Source organism: Oncorhynchus keta, chromosome 25 (assembly GCF_023373465.1).
Source record: "Oncorhynchus keta strain PuntledgeMale-10-30-2019 chromosome 25, Oket_V2, whole genome shotgun sequence".
In the NCBI taxonomy this organism is placed as follows: domain Eukaryota; kingdom Metazoa; phylum Chordata; class Actinopteri; order Salmoniformes; family Salmonidae; genus Oncorhynchus; species Oncorhynchus keta.
Genome location: NC_068445.1, coordinates 2,699,661 through 2,713,556, shown reverse-complemented (window position 1 = coordinate 2,713,556; position 13,896 = coordinate 2,699,661). Strand labels below are relative to the sequence as shown.

The following is a 13,896-nucleotide window of genomic DNA, read 5'->3' as shown; positions in this document are numbered from 1 at the left end:
ACCCAACGAATTTAAAGCTGGATCTATCATTTTTTTTGCCGAAAAAATCACGACTTGCCAGAAAATGTGAACAATAGTGTTTGTGGACAGAGGGACGTACATTCGTTGCCAAGCCAACGTGCCAAAATTTTTGTCGCAGCTTTTTAACGTCATCATTATTTAGGAACGTCAGCGACGCTTCAGTGAAAACTCAACAATCAAAGCTGTGAGAGCAGCCACATTTCTGCTTATTCATGGCAAATGGGTGTAAAGATATGCTTTTTGCTCGTGGAGCTGGACAAGTAAGTTATAATTTATATAGTTACTCAGTAAGTAGATAACTGCGTAGATTGGCTTGCTAACTAGTAGCTATTGTTGAATTTAAGCTAATGGTTGCAGATTCGCTAGATACCAACTAAGTTAGCCACCTAGCTAGATAGATAGCGAGCTACTCGGTATAGCACCGGAGTTTTAGTGTTAGCAGCACAGATGTAGGGTTACTTTTCATAATCTTGTTAGTGTTAGTGGTAATAAATCAGATTGCCAGTTGATATGCCAGCACCAGTCACTAAAAAGACGGATGGCCAATTCCAAATGTAGTTAGCGGGAACCAGGAAGGTCACATAGCATTGGATATGTTTTACTATCTAGCAATTACCTGCTAGTTAGCTTGGCCAACTAGTTATGACACATTTATTATGCAGCTATGAATATTAAGCAGTGCATCACGACAAGCTAGATGGCATTTTGGCTATCAGGTAGAAAGCATAATGTAAGGGATGGATCGAAATGTACAGAATGCTTACATGGAGGAAAATGGGGCAGGGTCATGCTTTTTCCATTTCAGTCGACGGGAGGGGTCGTGTTATTTATAATTTGTTACATTTCAATATTTCTCAGTGTTTTAGAATTAGTTGCTTATGAGGCTATATATCGATGTGTGCCAGATGCTGCCCCTCATCTCTGATTCTCCGCGGGGCGCGATTTCAAGTGCGCCTATAGGCTATTTAGTGTGGTCTCAATTAAATTATCTATAGGCTCGGAGAAGCACAGCGCGCAATTATATTTATAAGATAGCTGCTGGGATGGTGTAAATACAACTGCATTACACTGCTGTGGATATTCCAATCTGCTCTTGCTGATCAAATACTTTTTGTGTGCTGCCTAACAATTGGTGGTAATTCAGGAGGAGAGTCAAAGGTCGCCCCCCACAAAAAAAAAAAAAATGTCATTAGGCCTATGCACTATCTATGTTCTGTTCACTTTAAGAGAGCGTAGTGATGAGATGGAGGACCGGAGTTTAACTTTGATAGTTTGCTACTACCATAATAGTTTTGTATTAAAAGCAATATGTTTATTACCCATTATTACCCATTTGGGGCGGCAGGGTAGCCTAGTGGTTAGAGCGTTGGACTAGTAACCGGAAGGTTGCAAGTTCAAACCCCCGAGCTGACAAGGTACAAATCTGTCGTTCTGCCCCTGAACAGGCAGTTAACCCACTGTTCCTAGGCCGTCATTGAAAATAAGAATTTGTTCTTAACTGACTTGCCTAGTTAAATAAAGGTAAAATTAAAAATGTATTTTTCTGCGTTAATGACCTCACAATAACTTACAAGTAACTTACATTGTGGTGCTGAAACTTCAAACAGCATCGCGGCACAATCAATCTGAAATGGACAGCTTATGGTGCTGCAAGTAAGCAAATTTGAGTAAGGCTAAATTCATTTCAACCATCTTCATTTTAATTATACTTTACTAACAACAAGCGGGCTTTGTGTTGGAGCCTATTTCATCCTATTTAAGAAATGGGTCATGTAATTAGCTACGTTACATGCCCACGGAGAGAGCATTGCATTGTAGATTTTCTAGTTGACTTGAGCTGTAACAGATTTCCACCATGATTTTCTGTTTTGCTATCAACCATATTATAATGTCAAATTGAAACATTTGTTCACAAAAAAAAAATATTCTCACATATTAGTGTTATTCAACACCCTAAATTAAAGGAATGAGTGGGTTTGGGTGGGTTTTACATTAAGGAACCTTCTAACTTATGTAACCATACCAACCGTAACATATCACTCTAATTTGAGTATCCCTGATTTACATTTACTGTGTTACGTTTAGTCTATGAGACCAGCCGGGGAAAGACGTGACTGATGCATAGGGGAATATCATTGTTTTGTTTCTTTGACATTGAGGCTGAGATGCAACCTTTTATAGCTGAGGAAACTAAAAATAGGCTTTGCTTGGGAAGTCATTTAATTTGGTCACTACCAATTGATTAAAGAGCGCTTTTAGGGAAACACTTGACACCTTCTCTCGTTAGGTTAAACCACGGTAAAGGAGTAGTAGTTAAAGTTCACATTTTTCTGCGTCAGTAGGCCTACTCTGTCTGGTAGGCCTAACTTTTGAAAGTACCATACTCAGATTCTTAATGACTTCTCAGATTGAACTATTTGCAAACAGGGACAGTTTCGTTGCAAACAAGACACACTGATTTGGCATTGGAGAAATATAAGATGAACACGCAAGCCTATATCTCTGTCCATTCTTAGCCTGTAATTTGTGTGATTTGTGTGAAATGAAAAAAAAAGATGCTGCTAATATGTAACATGGTGGAGAATTGCATGAAATGTTTATAAAAGGCTATTTTTTTCTTGAACCTGCAAATACGATGATAGATTCATGCAGTGCTTTTACTATAAAGGAGATCTTTCCACCCCTACTGTTGTCCACGGTACTCTGCGAACCCACAACCGTTTTCTCCATTGTAACCCTCATTATAAATGACATGCTTACTCTAAGTCTCTCAGAGGATTGATTTGTTCCTCTGATTGTATTTATTTTTCTCCCAGAGTGACGATTCTGACATTTGGGATGACACTGCACTGATAAAGGCCTACGACAAAGCAGTTGCATCATTCAAGGTGCCTCCACAGTGTTATTATAGCGTTCTGTTGACTGTGTTCTTATTTTCCTCACATGGATTGACAATTGGGTTGAGAAACATGCATCAGTATCAGGTCATTACAGCTACAGTTTGTGCATTATGGCAGGCAAACATGTCTCCTGAAGTAGCATCTCAGAAAAGCTTCTGTGAAAATGTCCTGTTATCCCCCTCTGATGTCATGCTCACGTTTTGATACCTTTTTGTAACCATTGATCCTGACTGTCAGACTGCCCTGAAGGGGGAGGAGGACACCACAATCCCAAAGAAAGACAACCCCGTAAAGAAACGGAAAAACCACAAAAAGAACCGCAGCAGAAAGAGAAGTAGTGCTCCTTCCGATAAAGAGGTAGGCACTGCGCGATAATACAAGTACTTTTAAATGAAAGGGTCTAACCTAACAGATGTACAACGACTACTGTGTTGCAGTGGAGAGTCGGCGAGCCCTGCTGTGCCTACTGGTCTGAAGACGGCAAGCTCTACGCTGCCACTATCTCCTCCATAGACGAGAAGCGGGGCACCTGTATAGTTGTGTTCACAGACTATGGGAACGAGGAGGAGCTGAATCTCTGTGACCTTCTGACCGAGAGCTCAGAGGTAGAGGAGGAAGCCCCCGACAAGGTACGTTAAGGATGTTTGTGAAGGTGTCCCGAAGTGTATGATTGGTTTTGTAACTACTGAAGAGAATAGACGGTTAGCCTAGTGGAACTCAGCAGTAGGCATAGAAGTCAGACTTCAATTACTTTTGAATGGGGACATCTTTTGGAGTGTTCTTATTTCTCTTTCTGTAATGCAGGTTAAAGAAGCAGAGTCTTCTACAAAGGAGAGCGATCGGTCGTCCGCCCCTCACAGTCATGTGCCACGCTCTAAACCCAAGTCCAAATCCCCCAAAGTACCTCCAATGTGGGGTCCAGGTTTCCCTGGCTTTCCCCCAGGTCCCCCTCCCATGCCTGGCTTCAGAATGGTAAGTAGACCCTAATTGTAGGTTGTCAGTCACTGTTCATCCATGCATTACTTGTTAACATACGAAAAAGCCCCAACACATTTAGGTGAACTTTTACTTTAACTTTCATTTGGAAGTTGCTTAAACAGGTAGAGGTGGCATTTGAAACATGGCATCTTGTATGTGTGGATGGAATAAATCCTTTATTTGAGAATGGAGTGTGCATAATTTTAGAGTGTTGTTCTGTCTACAGGGAGACACTAGGCGACCTGGGGCCTCCGGGCCTGCCCCTCCGGGATGGCATCCCATGATGCCCTCTGGGCCACCGGTAAGGTAGATTCTAGAGCACAGAAATATTCTCTGGCATTTGAAATGTTGGCCGTAGAGATCAGACTCTATTCTCATATCTTATGACGCTTATTGAGCAGTGTCGCTGTTACATTTCTTCATGCAACGTTCTGAAAGATGCACCAGTCTGAACATGGTTGTTTTGTCTCTTGTCAGATGATCCCTCCCCCTCCCCCCATGAGTCCAGACGGAGAGGACGATGAGGCCTTGGGAAGTATGCTGATCGCCTGGTACATGAGTGGATACCACACCGGATACTACCTGGTACAGTTGCATGCCATCCGCATCATGTCTTGCATGCTGTAGATGAGACAGGAATTGCTTATTACTGATGTTTAAGTTGAATAATTCACTATCTAATACGCATAGCGGTATCTACATGGATACACGTTCTGTTCTTATTTTATAACTCTGGTTTGTTTTTGTTCTACCTTTTTTTGTTATTTTAAGTATTACATTGTTATTCATTACTGCATTGTTGGGGTTAATTCTTGCAAGAAAAGCATTTCACTGTACTTGTGCACAGTACTTGTGCATGTGAAAACCTGACGAATCTGGAGCATGGTTCCATGGATCGCGTGAAGATTGATCGGAAATACATTTTTAGTTCAATACCAGGTGTAAACGGGTTTTCCGACGCAAAAGGAAGTCTGTGCCTAAGTTGCTTCTTTTCTTTTCCGTTATAGGGGTTAAAGCAAGGCCGCAAAGAAGCTGCTGGAAAGAAGGCTCACCACAAGTGAAAAGGGGGACTTCGTCCTTACCTGGTAAATAAATGATAATTAGCCGTTTTTTAGTCATTTACTAAACTGACTTACTTTAGTGTTTTTTTTATTTTTATTGTGTTGTAGCCATTACCTGCTCGGGAAAGGATTCCATTGAAATCTTTCTTGACCGACTTCCATGAGCCTCAGATGTTTCAATTGCCACTTTATGGAAAGAATATAATGATAATTTTCTTGCCATTTCAGACAAACCGTCAACTAATATCTTCAAAACGTTTGTGTTAATCCCGCCACAAAAATAATGACCTTTGTGTTCTGCTGCGGGTCCTAGGTGTTTGTCTCCATCCCAGATGCAGAGGACTGGAGTGCTGTGAATGAATTGTAACATGTGTGAATGAACTCTTGTTTCAAAGCCTCCATGTTTTTCAGGGTTATGTTTTGTATTCTTTGTAAATAAACCCAAATAAAGGCTCTTAGCTCAACATTTGCTTTTACATGTTACCTGTATTTTGTTTAATACGTGTGAGTATTCAATTAGTCGATCTCGCAATCAGAGAGGAGGCAAAGCGAGCTGAATTGACCTAAAACAATTGTCCACGTGAGATCACGCCATTTTTTGTATGGAGGTTTATGTGAGAGTGTCAAATTACGTGAGGCTTATTTGATCGAATATAAGTTTTGTACTGATATGAGCAGATGTGCGTGGTATTCTGTTAACTTTGAGAAAAACACATTCGTTGTGCCTGTATTTCCACGTGCGCATCTATCTACCCTCTCATTGGCTAGAATGGTCCTGATCTCGCCTCCTGCTTCCATCTTTGAGGACATGTTTTCCCATTTTGCGAGTTGGCATTCGACTTTCTTGTCAACATGGTAGATCAGCTTTGGTACAATCACCTTGATGTATTTCTTTTTGACCTTTATTTAACTAGGCAAGTCAGTTCAGAACAAATTCTTATTTTCAATGACAATTCAGGGGCATATTTTTACCTTGTCGGCTCGAGGATTCGAATTTGCAACCTTGCGGTTACTAGTCCAAAGCTCTTGCCGCTAGGCTACGCTGCTGCAGTAACAGTTCCTCCCCAGTAGATGGCAGGGTAGTCCTGTACACACTGAAGAAGTAATGTTACAGCAATTGTTTCAAAGTTCCATTTGTGAGTGATGTTTTGCCACCTGTTTTCTATGTTGGCCGGCAACATCTCATAAATGGCATATATTATAAACATATACCGACCATAATCTGTAAGAAGACACTCATATCAATAATTTCCTCGTCCTCGTTTGCTGTTTAAACTTGTTTTGTTTGGCTAATAAAAGGTGAAATTTACTTCAAACTACTTTTGGGTACCTTGTTACCATTACAATTACGAAATCCATTTCTAGCAAAGAAAATGTGTCATCTGCTTGACACATTAAAATACTTCACTTAGAGATCACAAAGTCAGCTAATTTCCACTCCATTCAGATGCAAATCCGTTCGATTCATACACTGTCTTAGCTGGATGTCATGTTTTCATTTTCACCTGCCCTTCCCTTATCTACACTGAAATTATATCATTTCACTAGTCCTATATTATGAATCATTTTGTTCTTTCTTGCATAGCTCATTAGTATACACGTGGTTAAATATATCTATTGTGGGTACTAGGATACAGCAATGCACAGTGAGGAACTAATAAATACCATCAAAGGATACTGTACAACTTACAATAATGAAACACCTTGTGAAACAGCTGTGAAAACCAACCTGGCCATGTTTAAGATTTTAATATCTAAACTTTGAATTATTTTTTGGTACCAGTTGTCATTAATTTATTTTCACAGATTTGTTGTACATTCACATGGCAATCAGACTAAAATACTGAATTCTTGTGTGTGGAATATAGAGTGGTTGCTGTGTGGGTGGGAGGTTCTGCCTGCCACTTATTCTCAACAGGAAGCCAGTCTCGGAAAGGGGGACTTGAAGAGGGAGACTGCAAAGTCCAAGCACTGCTGCTCTCTTTGTTCTGAGCGTTTGCAGTGCTAGTGTTTTTAGTTAATCTGTGTATCCTCACATATTATGTGCCCAGTATGATAGAGCAAGAAAACGTTCTTAGCAGGTAATGACAACATGACAACAACAGTAGCTGTAGATGATGTAATGAAAAGTCGGAGAATGGTTGGTAATGGAGGAACGCCAGGTGGATCCACATCTGGGTGTTGGGCAGAACCCCCTGGCTCCTGGAGAACAGGAGCAGAGTTAAAGAGAACAGGGTAGGAGACAGCGATGTAAACAAGCAAACACACAGGTTACACTTTACTGTGAGAAGATTTGATAAATTAGTGCAGTGTTATAAATGGGAGATGTGTACTTTTCAACCGTTTTGGAAGGTATAGCCTACCTCCAAGCTGCTCCGACTCAGCACAGAATCAGACTGATCTGAACTCACTAACACATTTCATACAATTATATGATTTCAGGGTGGAATCCTTTAGTAATTACTTTAAACATATACATTCCCTTAACTACATTAAAAGATAAATAGCCTACCTACAGTATAGGTTACATAAGCCTATATTTCTATGACATTGAAATACATTTCATGTTTACTCAATTGAGTTTTATTTTCCTATTTGGCTACTGGCAGTCATTTTTGACTCAATATATTTCATGATGTGTAGCCTAAAAGGCTTGCAATGATGTGCCAAATCTACTAACTAAGCTAACATATGGAATTGTTTTAAGTTGGTCATACCATGGATCATTTTCCTATTTGATTTTGAAGTTTATGACCCATGTAGCTATCCGCCAAAGAGATATATGAAAAGATATAAAATATTTAATTTGGCCTTTACTGCTATAGCCCATATAAACGCATTTAATAACGCATTCATAAATAGCAAATCAGACAGTATAATATTTTGAAGTGTCTGTCCTATATCTACAATATATAAGAAAGCTCAGGAAATCGATATATATATATTTTTACGTTTTGGATACCGGTACTGGCTACCCAAACCTTTTGTATACTACAGACAGAAGTTGGCTCATCGGTGGTACTGACTTCAGTCTCAATCGACCACATCCGCCTATGTAACATCTGCTGTGGAAAGTGGCAGAGATACAGTCCTGTGGGGCCTAAACCTTTCGGTTTTCGTGAGAAGACCGATTTTCGGGATGTCTCCTGGTCGTATTAACAGGACTGTATCTCTACCACTTTCCACAGTAGATGAGTTACATAGGTGGATGTGGTGGATTAAGACTCAGGCCTTTGTTTTTTTTGTATAGGCTCTCTCTAATTTAAACTGAAGGATTTTGATGTGGATTGTTTTATTGTTTAATGTCGACCCTATAGGTTTTTAAAACACTCGTAAGCCTTAGTTCCATCTTTACCGGGAAACCGGGTCCAGCAGAACAAGGCAGAATCCCTGCCTACATGCAGCGCAAAACAAGACATCACCGGTAGAGGTCTCAACTGGGATAGTCCAAAAGTTATGTCGGGCACCACAGTCACACACAGTGGGCACACCAGGGAATTTAGAGCTTTCTGGAAATTATGCAAGGAGTCTGTAAGTATTCCTCTATGAATAGTTTGTTATTTGTAGTTGAAAAATAGTTGAGAGTAGCCTAAACATAATTGTGTCCTTTCGAGAAATGTTGATGTAGTTGCGCACCTGGATAAGCTACTTCCAAAAGGATCTCCACACCAGCGCGCTACCAATAGGACGTTTCATACAGCAAGAAGTATTTTGATTATAACCCGCAAGCTTGCAATGTTTTGCCGAACTCAAACAACAAGAGCCACGATTGCCCGTGGTTCAGCCCTTGAAATGGAGATACGGCGAGGGAAGCTCAGACGGAGTGTTTTCTTTGACACTTTACAGGTAAATTGAGGTTATTGTTATCGAGGACAAACGTAGGGTTTTGTTTACTGTCATTTGGTCGTTGCGCTCTGTATCCGCACTATGATTGCGCTGCAATCACGATGAGAAACGTGTTGTGCTGGGCAATGGCAGGTACAAAGTTGTCCCCGAATCCGTGATACATTGTAGCCGCTAATGCCTAGTGTATTTTTCTTTCATTGAAATGTGCAACAATTTAATGGTAGGGGTCCGTGTATCGTCTCGTCATTGGTTATTTGATTCAGAAGACAAAGTGGAAAAATGGAAAACACCTAGATTTTCATTTTGAGTTTATGAATTTGAAAAAAGAAAATCAACTTGTTTTCTCATTTATTGTGTTAAAATTGGACATGGAATAACAAACAAATAACACATTTTATTCACATTTTCCATTTTCGTTTTTTGTTTTGTTCATACCTGGAGACTCATAGAATATTCACAGGGCTTGGGAGGGGTGTTTACAGCCTAGGTTGGCAACACAGATAATGGATTAGACTGTGTGAGTGTGACAGGAAGATAAAAAATACTCATGTTAGCTAAAATGTAGACCTTATCATGAAATTAGCATGCCAATAGAACAAACTCAACAACTGAACGGTTGGCTTGCATTAGCTAGCTCAAGCTGGCTACTGTTTAGCTAGCAGGCTGGCTGGTTAGCTAGCCCTACCTGTCTACTGGCTATAGTCATGTTAGCTAGTGGAAGTGTTAGTCCCTCAACATGCTACAAGATGAAGCTCCCTGGTCAGAGCTACCATCTGAAGAAAGGTGAGATTTACATTTACATTTACATTTAAGTCATTTAGCAGATGCTCTTATCCAGAGCGACTTACAAATTGGTGCATACACCTTATGACATCCAGTGGAACAGCCACTTTACAATAGTGCATCTAAATCTTTTAGGGGGTGAGAAGGATTACTTATCCTATCCTGGTATTCCTTAAAGAGGTGGGGTTTCAGGTGTCTCCGGAAGGTGGTGATTGACTCCGCTGTCCTGTCTGTGAAAGGTGAGATTTCTCCATTACTTTCTGTAGTTAACTTAGCTAGACCTTCTGAGTGGATGATGGTGCTTATTGACTGATTAATAATGAACTGCAGTTACTATCTGGTACTTTTACCGATCTGGCACTTTTACCGATCTGGCACTTTGCATAGCTGCTTACACATAATGCTTACACATGCAACCATATCAAATTAAGCTATAGTCAGTGATTGTGTGTGTGTGTGTGTGTGTGTGTGTGTGTGTGTGTGTGTGTGTGTGTGTGTGTGTGTGTGTGTGTGTGTGTGCGTCGTGCGTGCGTGTGTGTGTGTGTGCGTGCGTGCGTGCGTGCGTGTGTGTGTGTGTTGAATGTTCCCGCAGGGGAAGGGCACAGTATGGTATCTGAGCAGATCATCATGAATTTCATGTAGTTACATTAGCCACTCACTCACTCACTCACTCACTCACTCACTCACTCACTCACTCACTCATAGGACCATTCACACAGTTTTCATTCCCTATCCAGTGGACATCATGCTTTCAAGGTCCTGCACTACTGCCTCCTACAACACCATGATGAGAAGCGATAAGCCTGTCTCCATGACTATAAGTCAACATATCTCTCTAACCCTGCTGTACCCTACAGTGCTGAAACAATATGACTCTAGAACAGTTTTACACTATTTTTAAATGGAATGCTCGATAGTGATTATTCTCTCTCTGTCTTGACCATCCTCACAGTTCACTCGCAGATGGTATGTAGGCTGGTTGATGGCACCTTTCATGTCTGAACATATCAGAATGCTTGGACCTCAGCTGAGACCATCCTTTCCTTTCCTGTCACAGAATTTGAATGATCCCTCAACTGCCCTATGCTCTCTCCTTCTCTCCAGGATACATTAGATGAAATTGTTTTGTTGTTGGCATCCCCTCATCCTACATTTTCTCACTTTTGTTCAACTGCTTTTTTGATTAAATCATTTTAATTCAATGTTTAAATAGATGATTTTTTGTGAAAGTTGACAGATGTTGACAGATGTGGAGAGACGTGGTGGGGAGAAAGTGGATAGATGGAGGTAGATTGGTTTGGTTGAAGAAACTCCCTCTCCCCCTACCTCCCTTCCTTCACTTAAAAGTGAATGCCCCTCCACCAGGACTGCCGCACAGAAGAACTTCCAAGCTGCGCAGAGATGCAAGAAATTGAACTTCACAGAGTTCACCTCATTAGTTTGCACTGTATAGATACATGTTTTTTTCTCGGTGATAGAATAAACATTTCATCAGACCCTTTCCAATGCTACAAAACAAAAAAAAACTATAATGTTGCAAGATTGAGTCTATGATTTTGTTGTAGGCAGAGGGCAACGGAGTAGAATTATATTGGCAGGGGTAGTAGCCCATGAGGGGCCTTTCAATCACCCGTAGAGAATGTGCTTTTCAGATCAGAGCAGCGCATGTGAACATTTGTTGATATTCCTTTCTAGCTATTGTGTTATTAGCCCAGTTATAGATAAGTATAGGTCAGCAATGAGGAGTTATTGCTTTCTACAAGAGCACAAAACAAGTAGGCTACATTTCAAGCTGTATGTTCAGACATTCACAGAAATAGGGACAGCATAACACAATCCTCCAAACCGGGAAATGTAGGCTACATCTGTCCTAGTGCTACCTGAGGAAAGAGTGACCTAACACAAGCAGGTAGTATTTAGCTGACAGGAACCATAATACGATTAGCTACTATTTACAATGCATCACATCACAGGTGACCTCACCAGTGATCTAAATAATTGAGTAAAACACTTTCTAAATATCGAAAGTAAATCTGCCAATGGGTAGTTTGTGCGCACCACCATGTTTGTTTTTTCACGTCAACCAAACATGACAATATGAGTTTGGTCTGTTTGCAGTTTGCATGTTGAAGGGGGTGTGACAACTATGATCATTCACTTCCAGAAGTTTACTCGAAAGACGAGTGAACCATTCCTTCACCTCATTATAACATCTTTGGTCTGACAGATGTTTACGTGACACCCAGAATGCATTGTATAATGTCAGCGAACATGGCGCCACACATAGCTGGCAAATAGCTTAGCATTAGCTCATCATAATCAGTACAACCTTCCAAAAAGTATTTTACACCCATCATAGGTGTCGGAATTCATTATATAATCGGAATGCATTATTTGTCACCAGTACATTTGAAGAAAACTGTACATACATACATACATACATACATACATAATGTATGTTACAGAACAACACGATATACAGTAAATAAGGCACTTATTTTGATAGGAATTCACACGTCCCAAGTTATTATTTGTAAGGTAAACAACAATGAAGGCAATGCGAGCGTCAGCCAGACAATGTGCCAGTTCTGCAGAAACACTGGGAAAGTGATTGGGCTCTTTTCAAAAAGACAAGTTTGTCTGGCTCAGTGAAGCCTCAAACATAAATTGTCCACAACAGTGAAATGAGATACTTCAATGTGAATTAATGAGGTGGAACACACCTCAATTCAAACTGTTGTTAGAAAATAAAACTTGTTAGAAAATCATTTGAAATTGACAAGTTGAACCTGCTTATAGATAATTAGCAGGCAGTGAGTGTTAACTGTACTATTGCATAGCTATCACATTTTGAAAAGTGAGTGCCTTCTGACATCATGTGAAAAAACAACTCACGCTGGGGTGACAGAGATATTTGGAACTCACATGTGAAAAAGTTAAAGGGACAGTGTTGTATTTTGAGACAGACTTGAATATGCAAATAAGCCAATAGGTTGAGGGGTAGCCTACATTGTCTAATCCTCTATTTGGTAACAATAATTCATTTTATTTTGTAAAGTACAATGCAATTTACAGTCACCTATTTGGCCCATGGTGTTACAGACCAAGTAAAAAATAATGAATGTCAAGCCCTTCATCATGTAAAAACATTTTAAAAGTCTCATGCAATGTAGGCCTGCATTGAACACCACATATAGGCTACTGTGGGCTATATTATAGAAATCAAAAGCTATTTCCAAGTGAACATGTTATGTGATTTGCTTCATTGGCTTGTTGGTAGGCCTACATTATGCTCAAATGTTACTCGTATCAGGAAACGAGGTGTACGTCGCATGTCACTACGTCACAGGTTGAGGAGGCATTTGATCGTTAAAAAACATTTTTATTTACTAAACGTTTTGTTTTTGTTGCAGAAATGCCTTTTGGAACGTGAACTTTCATGGGCCTTAATAGCAAACGTGTATTCCAGCCGTAAATACAAATACAATAGTTAAATTACAAGCCATGGAAAAAGACATGAATCTTGCCGCTAGCCATGTTTGGCTGAGATAACGGATGGGCTGGACATGCTTGGAGATGAGTTTGGATTGGTTTCTTTCTGCCGTGACGCGTTCATCCATGTATATGGGTAAGAGTCTGGTTACATTTTCAGATATAATACGTTTATAATTTTGTCAAAAGTCGTTGTCATTGCAAGTTTAAAGCATACTGTTAGATAGCTGGCATACGTTAGCTTGCTGGCTCGCTAGCTAACGTTAAGTGTATGTTCTGTGTAGTAATATTATTAAAATCAGAAATTAATTTGCATTGCTAGTTATAGCCTAATGTTAGCTAGCTAGCATTGAACCTAGTTGGTTAGCTTTAGCTACCAGCATATGCGTACTACAACTATGGAAATGTTTGTATTGGTAGTAGTATAAGTTGGGATTATTCCGGTTCATTGTTTAGCTAGCTAACTGCATGTCTAATCAAAAGACTCCACTTCATCAGATGATTACATGACCCATCATGTTGGCCAGGTGTGTCTAGGGGTGATTACGGTCATCTATTGTATTTCATGAACATGTGTACATGTCTAGACAATAGTGACCCATTCACCGGGTAGATGTGGCTAGTGGGTGCTTATAGCATTTTCCTTCACATGACCCATCAATTTAGTCAAGTGTGTTGGGTAAGAGTAATCTAATAATGATACAATATTTGTTTTTGATATTGCAACTATGCAAGTATGCTTTTCACTGTACCGTTTACACCTTCTGTATCCTGTGCATGTGACAAATAAACAGATTTTATTTGATATATTGTGT

The 13,896-nt window shown here is 40.0% G+C and overlaps 2 protein-coding genes across 5 annotated transcripts in view; both read left to right on the top strand.

The window, feature by feature from the left end:
• Positions 1-121: 121 nt before the first annotated feature.
• LOC118358014 (survival motor neuron protein 1-like) lies at positions 122-5,424 on the top strand. Of its 2 annotated transcripts, none has more exons than XM_035735367.2 (9): positions 122-281; positions 2,838-2,909; positions 3,159-3,278; positions 3,359-3,550; positions 3,726-3,893; positions 4,126-4,200; positions 4,377-4,484; positions 4,907-4,984; positions 5,189-5,424. In XM_035735367.2, the coding sequence occupies exons 1-8, from the start codon at positions 234-236 to the stop codon at positions 4,958-4,960; spliced, it is 837 nt and encodes a 278-aa protein (XP_035591260.1). In that variant the 5' UTR covers positions 122-233; the 3' UTR covers positions 4,961-4,984; positions 5,189-5,424. The 2 variants fall into 2 exon arrangements, with proteins under 2 accessions (XP_035591260.1, XP_035591259.1); XM_035735366.2 differs by having other exon boundaries at positions 123-281; positions 5,274-5,424.
• A 3,014-nt stretch (positions 5,425-8,438) lies between these two features.
• LOC118358013 (rhotekin-like) overlaps positions 8,439-13,896 on the top strand; it is a 131,752-nt gene continuing 126,294 nt past the window's right edge. The window contains exon 1 of one of the 3 annotated variants that reach the window (XM_052478493.1): positions 8,439-8,806. In XM_052478493.1, coding sequence (XP_052334453.1) covers positions 8,696-8,806 — 111 coding nt within the window. In that variant the 5' untranslated portion in view covers positions 8,439-8,695. The remainder of the gene's footprint in view (positions 8,807-13,896) is intronic. The other 2 variants (XM_052478492.1, XM_052478499.1) reach the window with 2 other exon arrangements.

What these genes read in the sequence shown, in the direction of transcription:
- LOC118358014 (XM_035735367.2), top strand. Translation starts at nt 234, where the DNA reads ATGGCAAATGGGTGTAAAGATATGCTTTTTGCTCGTGGAGCTGGACAA. An exon ending in TTGCTCGTGGAGCTGGACAA is followed by an intron (nt 282 to 2,837) that starts GTAAGTTATAAT and finishes TTTTTCTCCCAG; the next exon opens with AGTGACGATTCTGACATTTG. An exon ending in GTGCTCCTTCCGATAAAGAG is followed by an intron (nt 3,279 to 3,358) that starts GTAGGCACTGCG and finishes ACTGTGTTGCAG; the next exon opens with TGGAGAGTCGGCGAGCCCTG.